General features: G+C 37.1%; 1 protein-coding gene across 1 annotated transcript in view; it reads right to left on the reverse strand.

Moving 5' to 3' along the window:
* EYA1 (EYA transcriptional coactivator and phosphatase 1) overlaps nucleotides 1–13,449 on the reverse strand; it is a 145,846-nt gene that overhangs the window by 43,487 nt on the left and 88,910 nt on the right. Inside the window, exons 9-12 of the mRNA XM_058023583.1 lie at nucleotides 12,917–12,999; nucleotides 12,320–12,506; nucleotides 1,568–1,707; nucleotides 275–358 (exon numbers count right to left, since the gene is read on the reverse strand). Coding sequence (XP_057879566.1) covers nucleotides 275–358; nucleotides 1,568–1,707; nucleotides 12,320–12,506; nucleotides 12,917–12,999 — 494 coding nt within the window. The remainder of the gene's footprint in view (nucleotides 1–274; nucleotides 359–1,567; nucleotides 1,708–12,319; nucleotides 12,507–12,916; nucleotides 13,000–13,449) is intronic.

Genomic DNA, 13,449 nt, shown 5'->3' on the forward strand with positions numbered 1-13,449 from the left:
CAACCTGTATCTACAAACCAAACCTCAAGTGGTCAAAGTATTAAGTTTGAGTATCACAAGTATCAAGTAACCCAACATTATCTAAATATGTACTGAACACAAGAACTGAGCGACTGCAAAGCCTAGACATGTGAAACAGCTTGATATTTTTTTTGTCTTGTAAGGCCAGTACCAGTTTGCCTCTATAAATCAACTAATGTTCTGATATTCCTTGTGTATCAAGCATAAACCAGCAAATATTACTGAACATTTCCATCAGTTTCTTGACACTTACCCTTCCATATCTGTTAGCATAGGACCCTGTAAGCAAGGAATGGAAAATGATGATTGTCTCATCCAAATCCCAAATGAATACTCTCTGTAAAAAGAGAATCAAATCAATGTGTTCCTTTGTGAAGCTAATACTTGAAATGGAAAGTTAAAATTTGAATCAGTAAGCACAAAAACGGGAAAATTGTACTGATATGGTTGCATATTAAAACCATAGCTTCCCTGCCATTTATTTTCAAAACTAACAAGTAGGTTTTTTTTCCAGGGTAGGGTAATACAATCTGTTAGCTTTTTACTATAATTTCCATTATATCAAATACTTCTATTAGAATAGAATTATAGTATAGTCAAATATACACAGAAAATGAAACTGTACAATGTAATTTTTGAAGCTTGATGTGAGATAGAAATTCAAATAAACAAAGAGAAGCATCTGAAAATTAAATCTTTGGGGTTAGAATTCTGTATTTCTGAAAGTCTTACAAAACAAAAGTCTTACAAAAATTCATGTAAGTGCCCTTGAAAATTACCTCTAAAACCAAAACAAAGCAGACTGCTGCTAAGCACTTTGTTTCCCTTATGTTAATTTTAATGCATTTTAGGCATCTGAAGAACAAAAACTATGAGCTTGGAGGATGTATGCATAAAACTTTTGGCATTAGTAAATAATTATTTTGCTTAGAGACAATGGAAAATACTTGTTTTAAATTTGTCCTCTGACCACACAAAAAATGATAACTTAATGAAAAATAAAGTGTTCAAATACAAACATTTAAAATCCTGGTGAGATTGTATTTCCCATGATGATAAATGGGGTAAGCTTCTGGAAAGGAAAAGTAATGCAGTGTGGACACTCATAGCTGTGGTGTGTCATTGGAGATGTGTTCTCAACATAAACCATGGGCCACTGGGAGGAATGTGAACAGGGCATGGGAGAACAAACCCCACTATTGTGCTAGAAGTGTCTCTTGTCCAATTCAAAACCTTTATTTGCCTTGGGAAAAGATTGCTCCTTTTTTTTTCTTTCTTTTTTTTCCCCATTTGGTTTGTTTTGGTTTGTTTGTTTGTTTGCTTTGTTAATCAAAAGGAGAAAGAAACACCCAGTATTTTTCCAAGGAAGTAGAAGCTCTTCCTGAAGAAGGTTCTTTAGAAGAAAAATCCTATTATCTATGGAAATACTGTTAGGAGAAAGGGAGTTTCAATGCCACTTTATTTTTGATGCATAAATAACACTTTGTGTGAAATAATGATAAAAACAAAATTCTGTAACAGGCCAAAGACATTTCATATATAGTACCTCCAGGTCAGAGTCAGGTGGTGGTGAAGGATTATTGTTTCTTCTGCCACGTCCACGTGATTTCCCATCTGAGCTCCGACGCAATCTGTCTGAGTCTGAATCTTTAATGGGGGTGGATGGACTGTGGATTGTGCTGTATTCTGTCACAGTAAAGAAAGAACACTTTTACCGTTCAGTTCAGCCCTCAAAATGTTCAGCTTACTTGCTCAAACTCAGTCCTAACTAGAATAATGAAATATAAAACAGTAAGAGGTCATATCGATTCATAAATTAATTCAATCTAGCTCAAGAGTAAAAAGAGTGACAAGCGATTTCAGTAAATGCCTATAAAAGACTCAGGAGATAAAAACTTCATTGCTTCATTCCTTCAATTATTACAAGATTAAGCAAACAATTTTAAGGGATGCCAGTTTTTCATAAAACAGCATTAATTTAACTCTAACTTTTCAAACTTAAATACCTTAAATGCTTTAAAATGACTGTTATGGTGACAGGTAAGAAAAATCCAACCAGGTGTGAAAAAAGCCCAGACAAATATAAATTGAAAAATTTTCCAAATTGCCTGGTTGGACACTCTTAGATTGCTACATTTGAGCCAGAAGAGTAGGATTATTCCAAGATATAGCATAAACCAGAATATTTATTTTCCTACAGTAATTTAAATGAATAAGTGTTAAATATGCATCAACTGAAGATGAGATTTCAAGTATTTTTAAAGGCCTAATCAACACTGAACATTTCCAATGAGTACCTTCAAGACAGGATACAAATCTTTACAAACAGTATTGCATGCTAATTATTAGGCCACATTTATCTATAAGAATATTTACTGTTACTGAGCAGCTGTAAAAAGAGCGATGATTCATGTAGATAGGGACAGCAGAGTTTTTCTGAAAACATGCAAGTTTGAAGATATTTTGCTACTCTTAACATCCATATCATAGTGAATGCTTGTACATTAACAAAGCATACACTGAGCATCAGTTTTCCTTCCCATTAATTTAATTAGCAGTACCGTAGTCCTTAGAAATGCAACAACACATTTTTAAATCTCTTTTGAAAACTTCCTTTCATAGTCTGAATTTCAGAAATACTTTTATTTTGATGGTCACCATGATTTCTTTTTGTTTTTCCTAAAAACACTACTTTATGAAGGCAGCTGCAACTTTTAAGTTTCTCAGTTTTACTGCTAGGTTAATATTAACTACTCTTTAGAGTTCAGTAGATGCAAAATTTTAAATTTGAATCTGCCTAGACCACAACATTCCAGCTTGAACAGACAGGTATACTTCTCACACAAGGGATTCTCTCTCCTAGGAAAACATCCTGTTGAGGTCAAAGGTTAAATTAAGGAGGAGACTCTGGACATCTGTGTAACACCACATATGCACAATTACTCCAAATAATAACAGTTACTTGTGCTGAATGAAAGGAAAAGGTCTTGAAATTCTCATGCTCAGCCTTCAAATCTACACTAATTGAGAATTAGCATAGCTCACATATTTCACCTTATATATTTACCTAAATATTTCAGACTACATCAAACAAAGATGTAACTCAAAGTTAAGCAGAGAATCCTCTGAAAACATTTGACCTATACTAAAACTCCATAAAATAAACAGACCAGAATTTCTTCAACAGGTATACTGGTGATATGATGTTCTAAATATGTACTTCAAAACTTAGATGTAATGAAAAATTGCATTTTCTATTGACTAATTTAAATTTCAGCTGCCTTTGGTCTTGGACACTGTTTTCAGGAGTTTGGCTTTAGTTCCCAGTTTTAGAAACTTTTCTTACAGACATGCTATGCCTGAAAGTTTCAAGAATTAAACTTGCTGGAGTAATACTAAAACAAGTAGGGAACAGGTGAGATGGAAAGAGTATAAACAAAACTCCATGACAAATAAACAAACCAGGAAACCTAAATGAGTGAGGACACAGAGCAGAGCATGGTGGGGGCAGGGAAGAAAATCTGTCTGTAAGAGGCATCCAGCTCTCCATCTTTGCAACACTTTCACTTATGAATACTTCATTTAAAATTTTAAAAACAGGGCTGCAAGTTTGGGTGGAGGCTCATTTCCATTTCCCCTTCCCAGGTAATCTGTCTGGATGCACCAGACTGTCACCTGACAGAAAAACTCCCAACCCTGCCTCAGGACCCCTTCTTGGGACCACTGTACTTCCATCATTCCCAAAAACATTTGTCTGTCCTGCTCTTATGGATTTCCCCAGGAAATCTCTGCTGCTTGGACAGCTGCATCATAACATACAACTTCAGCATTCATTACAGCAGTAGAAGTTTAATCTGTGAAAGTGGGGGAAAATCATTCCCTTCATTGTATCTGCATGAATTTGAAGACTGTTCACAGATCCCCTTTGTTGTTTAATTAACCCTTCCCTGTCAATCTTTGCTGGGGTCTGATTCTTATTCTCTACAATCTCGCCAAACTGGACAACATAATGCAAAGCAAAATCAGGCAAAGCTTGACTTCCTGAATGTTCTGCAGGCTACCCTCCCAGGACACCACTTGGCCAGAAAAAAAATTGCATTTTCTACAATATTTCCATAAATATTAGACTGGGCATTCCTAGATTGTCCTCTGAGGAAGAAGCGACATTGAACTGGTTGTTTCTCCAAGACTTGGCCAAACCTTGCACATGACTGAACAAGCAACATTGCTGATACCTGCAGCTCCTGAGCCTGCTGAGGAGATCAGTGTGTTACAATGTGACAGACAGCAGCCACCAGTGGGGGAAAACATGACATTGTGTGCAAGAAACCTGTTCCATGTACGTGAAGGGAAGCCTCTGTGTGCACGGCTGTGTCACCAGCTCAGTGTCCAATGGTCACTCTCAGGGCCTCATAAGGAAACCCAGTTAAAAAAGTCAGTGTCCACCTGAGCCCTGAGCTTCAACACACCCAGCCCTGAAAAATTCTGGAGAAAGAAAAACAACAGTGGCTGAGGGTACTCTGTGTGCCACTAATGTCTGCAGTACTGAGAGGGCTCTGCAGGGAAAGGTAGAGCCTGGAAGAAGCTGCCAACATTCCCTGTCCCACATTTGTGCAGTTCATCATTCCTGCCTAAATGTATAACTCACACCTGCTCCTATTCAGATCACATCTCCATTTTTTGAGTTCTCATCCCGTTTCCAAAGGCCTCACAGCCCCTCTCAGCATGGTGTCATCTACATATTTAATAGGCAAACACATTCTGTTCTGTCACATAGTGATTAATGAAAATGTGGTCTGGTGCTAGGCCCAAGGCAGACACTGAGGAATGCTGCTGCAGCCATCCCTCTGTTTTAGCAGTGAGCTCTTACTAACTCCTCTCTGGACATGACTTCCTGAACAGCTTTTTATCCTTCTGCTGCAATTCCTGCCAAACTGCCTTAGCCTAGCTTGCTTTTAAAATTGTTAAGTGAATTGTTAATTATATTAAGTGAAAAGATTTAACTGCCAGGGGCATCAAAAGACTTGCTGAAGTCAATTTACATAGACACAAATAATGTTATCACTACACTCATTACTCTATAATCATTGTTAAGAGAAGGTTAATTTGTTCAACGTCAGCTGACTTCATTGTACCAGACACTTTAATACTAGCCAAGTGAAATGATGATTTTTCTAAAACACTGAATTCAATTTTATCCTGTCCTTGAGCATCACAAACCCAAATAAGTGCAGGAGAAAACCCTGCCCTGCACATAATCTTGAGCAGAGAAGAGGGTGAGGATCAGATCCATTGCCTGCCCAACACAAAAGCAAGATCACCAAAGGGAGCTGCCAGCAGCCAGGTTAAATACAAGGAGTTCAGATAAAACGAGATTTGTAAACATTTTGCCAAAAAAAACCCCATGCCAGCCTCTCAAAATGTTACATGGGTTCAAGAGGGGCCTGAATACATCCCTGGAAGTGAAGCATTCAGGGATGCTACAGCTGCACCACATTAGCAAGTTGGATCTGTGGGATCAGGCAAGTGGTGGCACCGACATCAGGCTCTGCTGGCTGTTTCTGAGAGGTTGTTCCAGGGCAAGTGCATTCTCAGCTGAGCTCCTGGGCACCTCAGAAGGGGCTGGAGCAATTAGGAGCTGTTCTGGAGGACACTTTCCAGGTCAGCTTTGACTGGAAGGACTCCACTTGGGTGCCCTAGGACTGCTCTACTGAGCCAAAGCTTCAAAATTAAAATACTAATGCAGGCACACCCTAAACACACAAACAATAGCAGGTCTGGAAATCCCCCGAGACAAAAATATCAGGGATCTGGAAAAGTGCTTAGGGCAAATCTTACACAAGCCCAGCCTGCCCTTGATGCTCCCAAGGTGCCTGCTGATGGCCCCTGCAGCAGGCAGGGTACAGCCTGCTGGATCCATCAGCTCACACTGCCGGTGCTGTGGCTCTGTGTTGCAATGCCTTCACAAATTTGTATTAATAGTAACAGTTAATATTAAAAATTTGTATTAATAGCAGCTGTACCAACAGTTATTCTTCTGCATCCATGGACATGCACATCATTTTAGATCTCCCTGCTACAGCAACTCTCTGTTCTTTGCTCCAGGCAGACACGAAATGTTATAGGTTACTTCTGCTTCACCTTCTGAACCTTGGATAAGTATAAAAGACTCCCTCTTGACTTCTACAGTCAGTCAGAAAAAAAAAAAAAACAACACATTTTAAGCCCAGATTCTGTAAATATCTTGTTTTCCAGGTGTGACTGGTACTCCCCTGCTTCTGACCTGGTAGCAACCCCTGTAGCATACAGTGACATCAAGCCTGACAAAAACATAACTGTGAGGAATGAAATATGTTTACATTCTGGCCTAACTAGAATAAATGAACCAGACTGCATCAGACTTTCCCCTCTGCTTCAAGGCACCATAACACTGCAACTTGACATGAGAGTTCATCAGTTTATACTTCCCTTTATACATCACTCTGGGCAGCGTTGATGGTTTTGTCACACAGGACAATTTTCCATCATCTCAAAACTAAAACCACCTTGACTATTTATGAGCTGACAGTACAGCTGCAGAGAGAGCATTTGCAACACCATATTCTGTAATTCATTTCTGTTTGTTATGAAAATCCCCCATAGTAATTGCTGCATTTTCTTACTGTTGATTTCAATGTACAGCAATAGTGTCCAGTGACAAATCTGGGGCAAATGGCTACGCCAGAAAGCCCAAAATCAAGCGTGTCTTTAGGTAAATCCAGCTGGTGTGTGTGGGTAGAGCTTTTGCTGCTGACAAAGGCGTTGCAAATTTTATTAGACTTTTTCCCTACTACACTGAAAGGTTATGCAAAAAAGAGTAAACGTACATTATCAAAGTAATCATATCTCATGTCACAATGTAAATCACATGGATAAGGTGGGTCCAGGGTACTTAGTACGGTCAAATGTCTCTACAAGTACCTATGTACAAAAAACTTTCCATTTAGATTGTGCCCAGATTAATGGCTTTCCCTTAAATCTTATACTTCATTTTGCCAGTGTTATTTCAACTTCTGTGTACCAGAATAAAAATACAAGATTCAAGTAATTTGAATATGTCAGTCTCACACTATGATTTTCTTACTTTGCATAATAAAGTTTCCTTTTGCATAAATAAAACTAAACACAAACTCCATGAGCACCTATACAAACTTCTACTTGCATACAACTGGACCAGGATTGAACATTGCAGCAGAATCAAGTGTATTTGTGGATGTTCCTTTTTTTACTTGTCCACTAAAAAAATAATACTGTATTAGCAGTAAGTAAAAGCACAAAGTAAATATTGCAAGAAATACAATAATGCCTGCTGTCAGGATCACAGAAGTATATGTCTAGTGCTGTTTTAACAAAATGTCAAAATCTTCACTTGAAAAACAAATTTAATGTTTGTATATTGAGAGTTAAGAGCATGCTATTATAAACTTGACAGAAGCTCTCAACAGTCTGTTAAAAATAGTGGCAAAAATGACTATTTATTTCAAAGCCTGGTTGAGGTTTTGATTTAGGTTTGCATATTTAAAATAATGACAAAATATCATATATAACAGTATTTATAAATATATATGACCACAACTGACAGTGGTCCAGATTTTTGTCCTCCAGCATTCTTTATTGAGGAAAAAACATGAAACAATCAATAATGAACCAGTAGTACCTGTATCCTTATTAGTTATTTCTTCCTTACTCATCAGTTCAGTTTTCAAACAATTTGAAATCATTGTTACTTTTAATCCCACCAAAACCAAAGATAAGCATCCCAGGAGAACAATCCTTATGAGAAAAGCAAAACCAGTACTGCATTTTGCCATTCACCACTGTATGCAATTTAGTTTCTGTTTTGACAGAATTTTCTGTGATTTTCCTTCTTTGTATAATATATCCTCTAGATTTACTCTTCATTTATATTTATGGAAAAGAACAAACATTAGAATACCAGAAATGTACTGCAAATATAGCTGCATTTTTTTCCATATAGGAAAGAAAAGTCGTCTATATAAACTATTTACCCTCTTTCCCTTTTGTGTCTCTAATTTATTGTTATGAAACATGATAAGAAGAAACTGTAAAAGTTGCTTTCCCTTTTGTAATACTAAAGATGATATAGTACTCAAGGAAAAAGAAGTTTAGTCTTTAATAGCAAAATAGTGGCCCATGTCTGAGACCAAGTTTTGCTGGCTGGCACAACCCCTGTGAGGTTTTTAATCTGCATTGAGAAGTATGTGAGTAATATGAAAAAAACCCCAAACCTTCCAGTAATATATTAAACACACTTATTACAGAAACCAAGAAAAATGAAAGAGATTGAATCGCAAGAACAATGCAAGTCTCTCTTGTGAGAAACACTGTTTAATAAATTATAAATATATCATCATATGAAACAGAAGGATAAATTCAGCCTTCCTGACTGAATGAAAAAAAAATATTGCACAAATCAAGAACTTTTTATTACCATTTGTGATGATGGAGTTGAAATATTGCAAGAGAAAATTATTATGGCTTTATAAAAGGTAGTTTTATTTCCATATTAACTCCTAGAAATAATGTTATGAATGTTACACTAAGAATTTTTGAGCATCAGGGTAGGCATAGTGAATGGGGGCATAACTCCATCTCTCCAGGGTAAATTTCACCACTGGCAAACAGCTGGAAAGTAAGTAAGAAAGCATAAAAAGGACAGACATCCACACAGCACTAATTAATCCCCAGTCTCCAGTGATCTGGTGCATCAAGAATTTCTTGTTGTCTCTGTAAATTTAATATTTGAGCTTGTCAAAGTTAGGCTTGAACTGGCACAAACATTTTGCATCCACAACATCCTGCAGCAAAGAGCTGCACAGCTTACCTACACGGAACATAAAGAAATACTGCTTTTCTTCACTCTCAACCTATTTCAATGAATTTAAATAGTGGAAGGGAGAACAAATATTTGCTCATTTATCTACTTCTATTTCATATTTTTAATTCTTATTACTTCTCTTAGATACTACAGCTTAACAAAAAATGAGCAATTTTCTGATTACATCACTAAGAAAAATACAGGTTTTTGTTCACAAGAAAGTAATATTAATTTCTATATCTGATTTATGGATACAAAGACTATAAACATTTTGGCAATGAATGATTTTATCCTGACTGTGGTACAAGAAAGTTTCAAATCCTGAAAGCGAAGAGAAAGAAGAAACACTGAGCATGGAAAATCCCAGGTTTTTCTGCAGGAATTCCTGTATGTTCAGGATTGCATGGCAAAAACTTCCAAATTTAACTAGTAACTGAGGAAAATCATAAAAGGATTATTTTGTATTTGGACAAGGAATAAAACATATTTGAAGTGAAATTATCTGAGATTTCTGAGTCGGCAAAACTCTATTAAAAAAGTCACAAGAGCACATAATTACTTTCTCCCTTTCACATTTTTCTTACCAGACTCTTCTGTTTCACTTATTGGCCCAAATTCATAGAAACCACCTATGTCTGTCAAATCATTCTGGTGCCTCTGTAAAGTCTGAAGGCTGTTCTGTGCTTGTCCTGGCATAGTTCATAACCACATGGATTACATGTTTTTTTTTAAATATAGAATATGTCTAAGGATAGACAGCTGCAATTCAGCAGCTGGAGCCCATCCTACAAAATGTGATAGCTCTGCACTGCTCCCCACATCCCTCATATGAAACATTCCAGTTGTGGTAAAGAATCAGCAGCCTAACTTGAGCAGATGTGGCAAAACAGCTTACAGAAATTTTACTAATTGTAATAAAAATTTGTTTAATTTGCTGTTTTGTTCTGTGTTTTTGACCCATGAATTTCCTTCTGTTGAATATGCCTTCCACTTGTCCCCACTCCACCAGCATTTCCTTCCTATATGTTGATCCCTCTTTTCTTTGAGCCCAGCCTTGCTTTGTCCTCCAAGCAGGCTGTGTATGAGCTCAGCTGAGGGCTGGCAATAAACCTCAACAAGAAAAAAGCACTACCATTTACTGTCCAAGGAGAAATGGCAAGCACAGCACTGGATTCACTGATGGTTCCTTCTTTCCTTTCTACCAGCGCTGAAGGTGAGGGAGCAGAAGATTCCTGCCTAATTTCTCCTTAGGAAGCCAGCACAGGTATGTTAGCCACTTTAAACTGCTTTCATGCCACTGGAGAGGCTTTGGCATCTCAGGATTAAGACTCTTGTTAAACTGAACTCTGAGAAGTGTTCATCTCTCTCCAGGCAATACAGAAGGAGCCTAAATGAGCTTGATCCTAACCTAACTGCATAAAGAAAAAAACTGCATAAAGAAAAATGGAGAAATTTGGCCCTAGACCTTCTGCTGATTGCAACCACATTGATGGAGATGAGTTTCACCAGTTCTTTCTAATAGGTCCACAGGTACCACATTTAGGTACTTTCCTAAATGTGCCTCTGCCTCTGGTAGAGGCAGCCAGCCCATGATAACTCCATTGCCACATTAAGGGTTGCTATTTGCAAACTGCTGGAAGGAACATTTTCTGAACTGTTAAATCAGTAATGTTAATGTCTCGGGAAACGAAATGAAAGTCCCAGCAATGCCAGAGGAGGTGTGCACACATCTGAGAAAGAGCTAAGCAAGCAGTGGTAGGGCATCCATGGATGTACAGCTTTCAATACAAGAAATAAGAAATTAGAAGAATGATTAGGTGAAGAACTCATCCACGAGAAAGCTCACCAAAATCTTTCAAATTTTTAGACAAAACTGTCATAAGAAGAACATGGAAGATGTGGGGGAGAAAAGAAAGACTTCTTAAAAAGGAACTGAGAAAAGTTCTGTTCAGGCTTACAGAGCACAGAAAACTATTTAAATAGGAGGACAGTCTTTAACTCACTAAGTTTGAGCTTGGGAATATTATACCTCCTCTCTTCATATGCACATTTACTATAGCTTTTAGGAAGTAAATGCTATAGTAAAGATCAATTAGAAAAATGCATGCAAAAATTTTGCAAAATATCAAGACACAGATGATACAATGATTCAATTTTAGTATCTCGATAACAGCTAAAACTTGATCACCGTAGGGTTTTGGGCTAAAGAGGAACTTAACTGCTTCTAACTTAAAAAGAAAAGAAAACAAAATCACAAGAAAACAAAAGCAAAAAATTTTCAACAAGTGAAAAGCAGGATAATTGTGCAGACATCAATATGCATCCACATCTAAATGCCACAGACCCCAATAAGCGCTCACATATTTAGAAAGATTCCTTTCTCAAATACAGTGCACACACGTGACCTGGTGTATATAAATGCACACACCAGCTGTATTTTCTTCCTTACTTGCAACAAATGTCTCAAAAAAGACAACACTGCATAACATTTTCTTCTGGTGCACACTCAGGCAGAAAAGCAACAGAGGCCTAGCAAATTATAGTAAAATTCAGCATTGCACATGGAAGATCAGTCCCATCAAGTGCTTCAAGAGAACTAAAACCAACCTCATCCCAAAGAAGCCAGAAACAAAACCACCTGATAGCACTGCCAAATCATAACTGCTTCTTCCTGCATTACTAAGAAACACATCTGCAATCTTGGAATTTCTCTCTGACAGACTTCATACCTCTGCCATCTACTAATGACTGACACACCTGATCTTTTAAAAAGATGGATTTTAACTTCTTTTTAATAATGAGAAAAGTATTTTTCACCACTCATTTCCAAAAACAGCTGGAGCAGTTTGGCATAAATGTTCAAAAAGTATCTCAACTAGTAAAGGACTGCCAAATTCCACCAAGAAAGGTAAAATGACTGGGAAAAAAGAATAAGCCACTGAAAATCTTTTCTTAAAATGGAAACACTTGTGCAATTTCCACTCTCCATTGCAAGCATTATTATGTCCTCTGAAAGAAAGAGCTCAAAAGCTCTCTTTCAAGTAGACAGTTGGGTTATGGTTCGAAGGCCTCTTGATTTCAGTTTTAAGAAAAATCAAAGGGGTTTATCCTAATGAATACAGAGCTTAAAAGCACCAGGTTCTTGTTTACTGTTAAGACTTATTCATACCCTGCAATTTTTAACACACTTTGCAAATAAATACAAACAACTTGTATTCCAGAAAAGCTTTAAAAATGTTACTGATCCTCTTTTTTCTTTACTCTATTTTCTGTTAAAATCTGTCCAAGATATGCCACAGGCTCGGGATTAAGAAATAATAATAAAAAAAAATCAACCATTACACGAAAAAAAATCCAATTCAATCCCCTTTCAACTTACAAAAACGTGCCTCATAGGGACCATAAAATCCATGTAATTACCTGCTGCAGGATCTGTAACTGCTTGACTGGTGATGCCAGATGGTGGTTCTTGGAGCTGGTATGTAGCATTTGTGGAGGGTGTCGTAGGGCTGGTGTTGCTGTTTGTCATGTAATGTGAAGGGTATGGTGAGCTATTGTAATACTGTGCATATTGGCCCTGGCCAAAACTGGGATAGGAGGGATATTCCTGCAAGACAAAAAAGCAACTGAGTAGCCCATCAAAGTTTTGCTACTTTTCAGTATAAATTCCAAAATATAACTACAAACACATGTCAGACTTTGAGCACGTATGCTTCCTGGACTGGATGCTGTAGGACCTAAAACTGTGAGGCAGTAAAATGAAATCTAAATTACACATAATTAAGTATGTCTTCTCATATGAGCAGTTTATTAGACACACTGCTGAAGATGCGTGAATAAGAACATCAACCTCTGACAATTAGCTCTCAGATGACAGATTGAAGAAAAACATTTATAAACAGTTTAGTTTGACTTGAAAGATGACAATTTCTTTCAACAAACTAAGAGCTATATTTTTTCAGCAGATGAGAATTCTAAGTTTGCCAAAGTTTGCTGAACTCCTATTAACAAATTTACCTGCTGTGAACTATTAAATCCAGTAGAATTTGTGAGTGAATTATTTCCTGCATATATTCCTGATGATGTTGTAAAACTGCTGCCTGAAATGAAAGGAAAAATTATGTGAATTACTAAAACAAAGTATTGGAAAATAACTTATATCACACAATTATATCATAACATTATGGCATATTTGTAATATTTCCCATATGTTGACCGATTCAGCTCTATAACATGTTAATACTTAGAAAGTGATAATTCATAGTTCTTACACTCTGTGTTTCATTATTACAATAAAAAAATCCCCTTGAAATTTAGACTGGAATTTTGGACCCACCTCAGGTCTCATTGAAAATTCAGCTATCACACCTCTTTAAATAACACCCGGCACTGTGGAAGTAATGAGGGTTTCTTTACTTTGTTTTTCTTTTTTGTTGTTGTTGTTGAACAATAAGGGCTTGTCCCGAGAGACACCATCTCCCCTCATGAAAACCTGGTGGCTCTGTTTCTCCTGCCACCTTTGAGAACTGTGTCCTCTCCCCTCCCTGAGC

The sequence above is a fragment of the Melospiza georgiana genome, chromosome 1, assembly GCF_028018845.1.
Source record: "Melospiza georgiana isolate bMelGeo1 chromosome 1, bMelGeo1.pri, whole genome shotgun sequence".
NCBI lineage: Eukaryota > Metazoa > Chordata > Aves > Passeriformes > Passerellidae > Melospiza > Melospiza georgiana.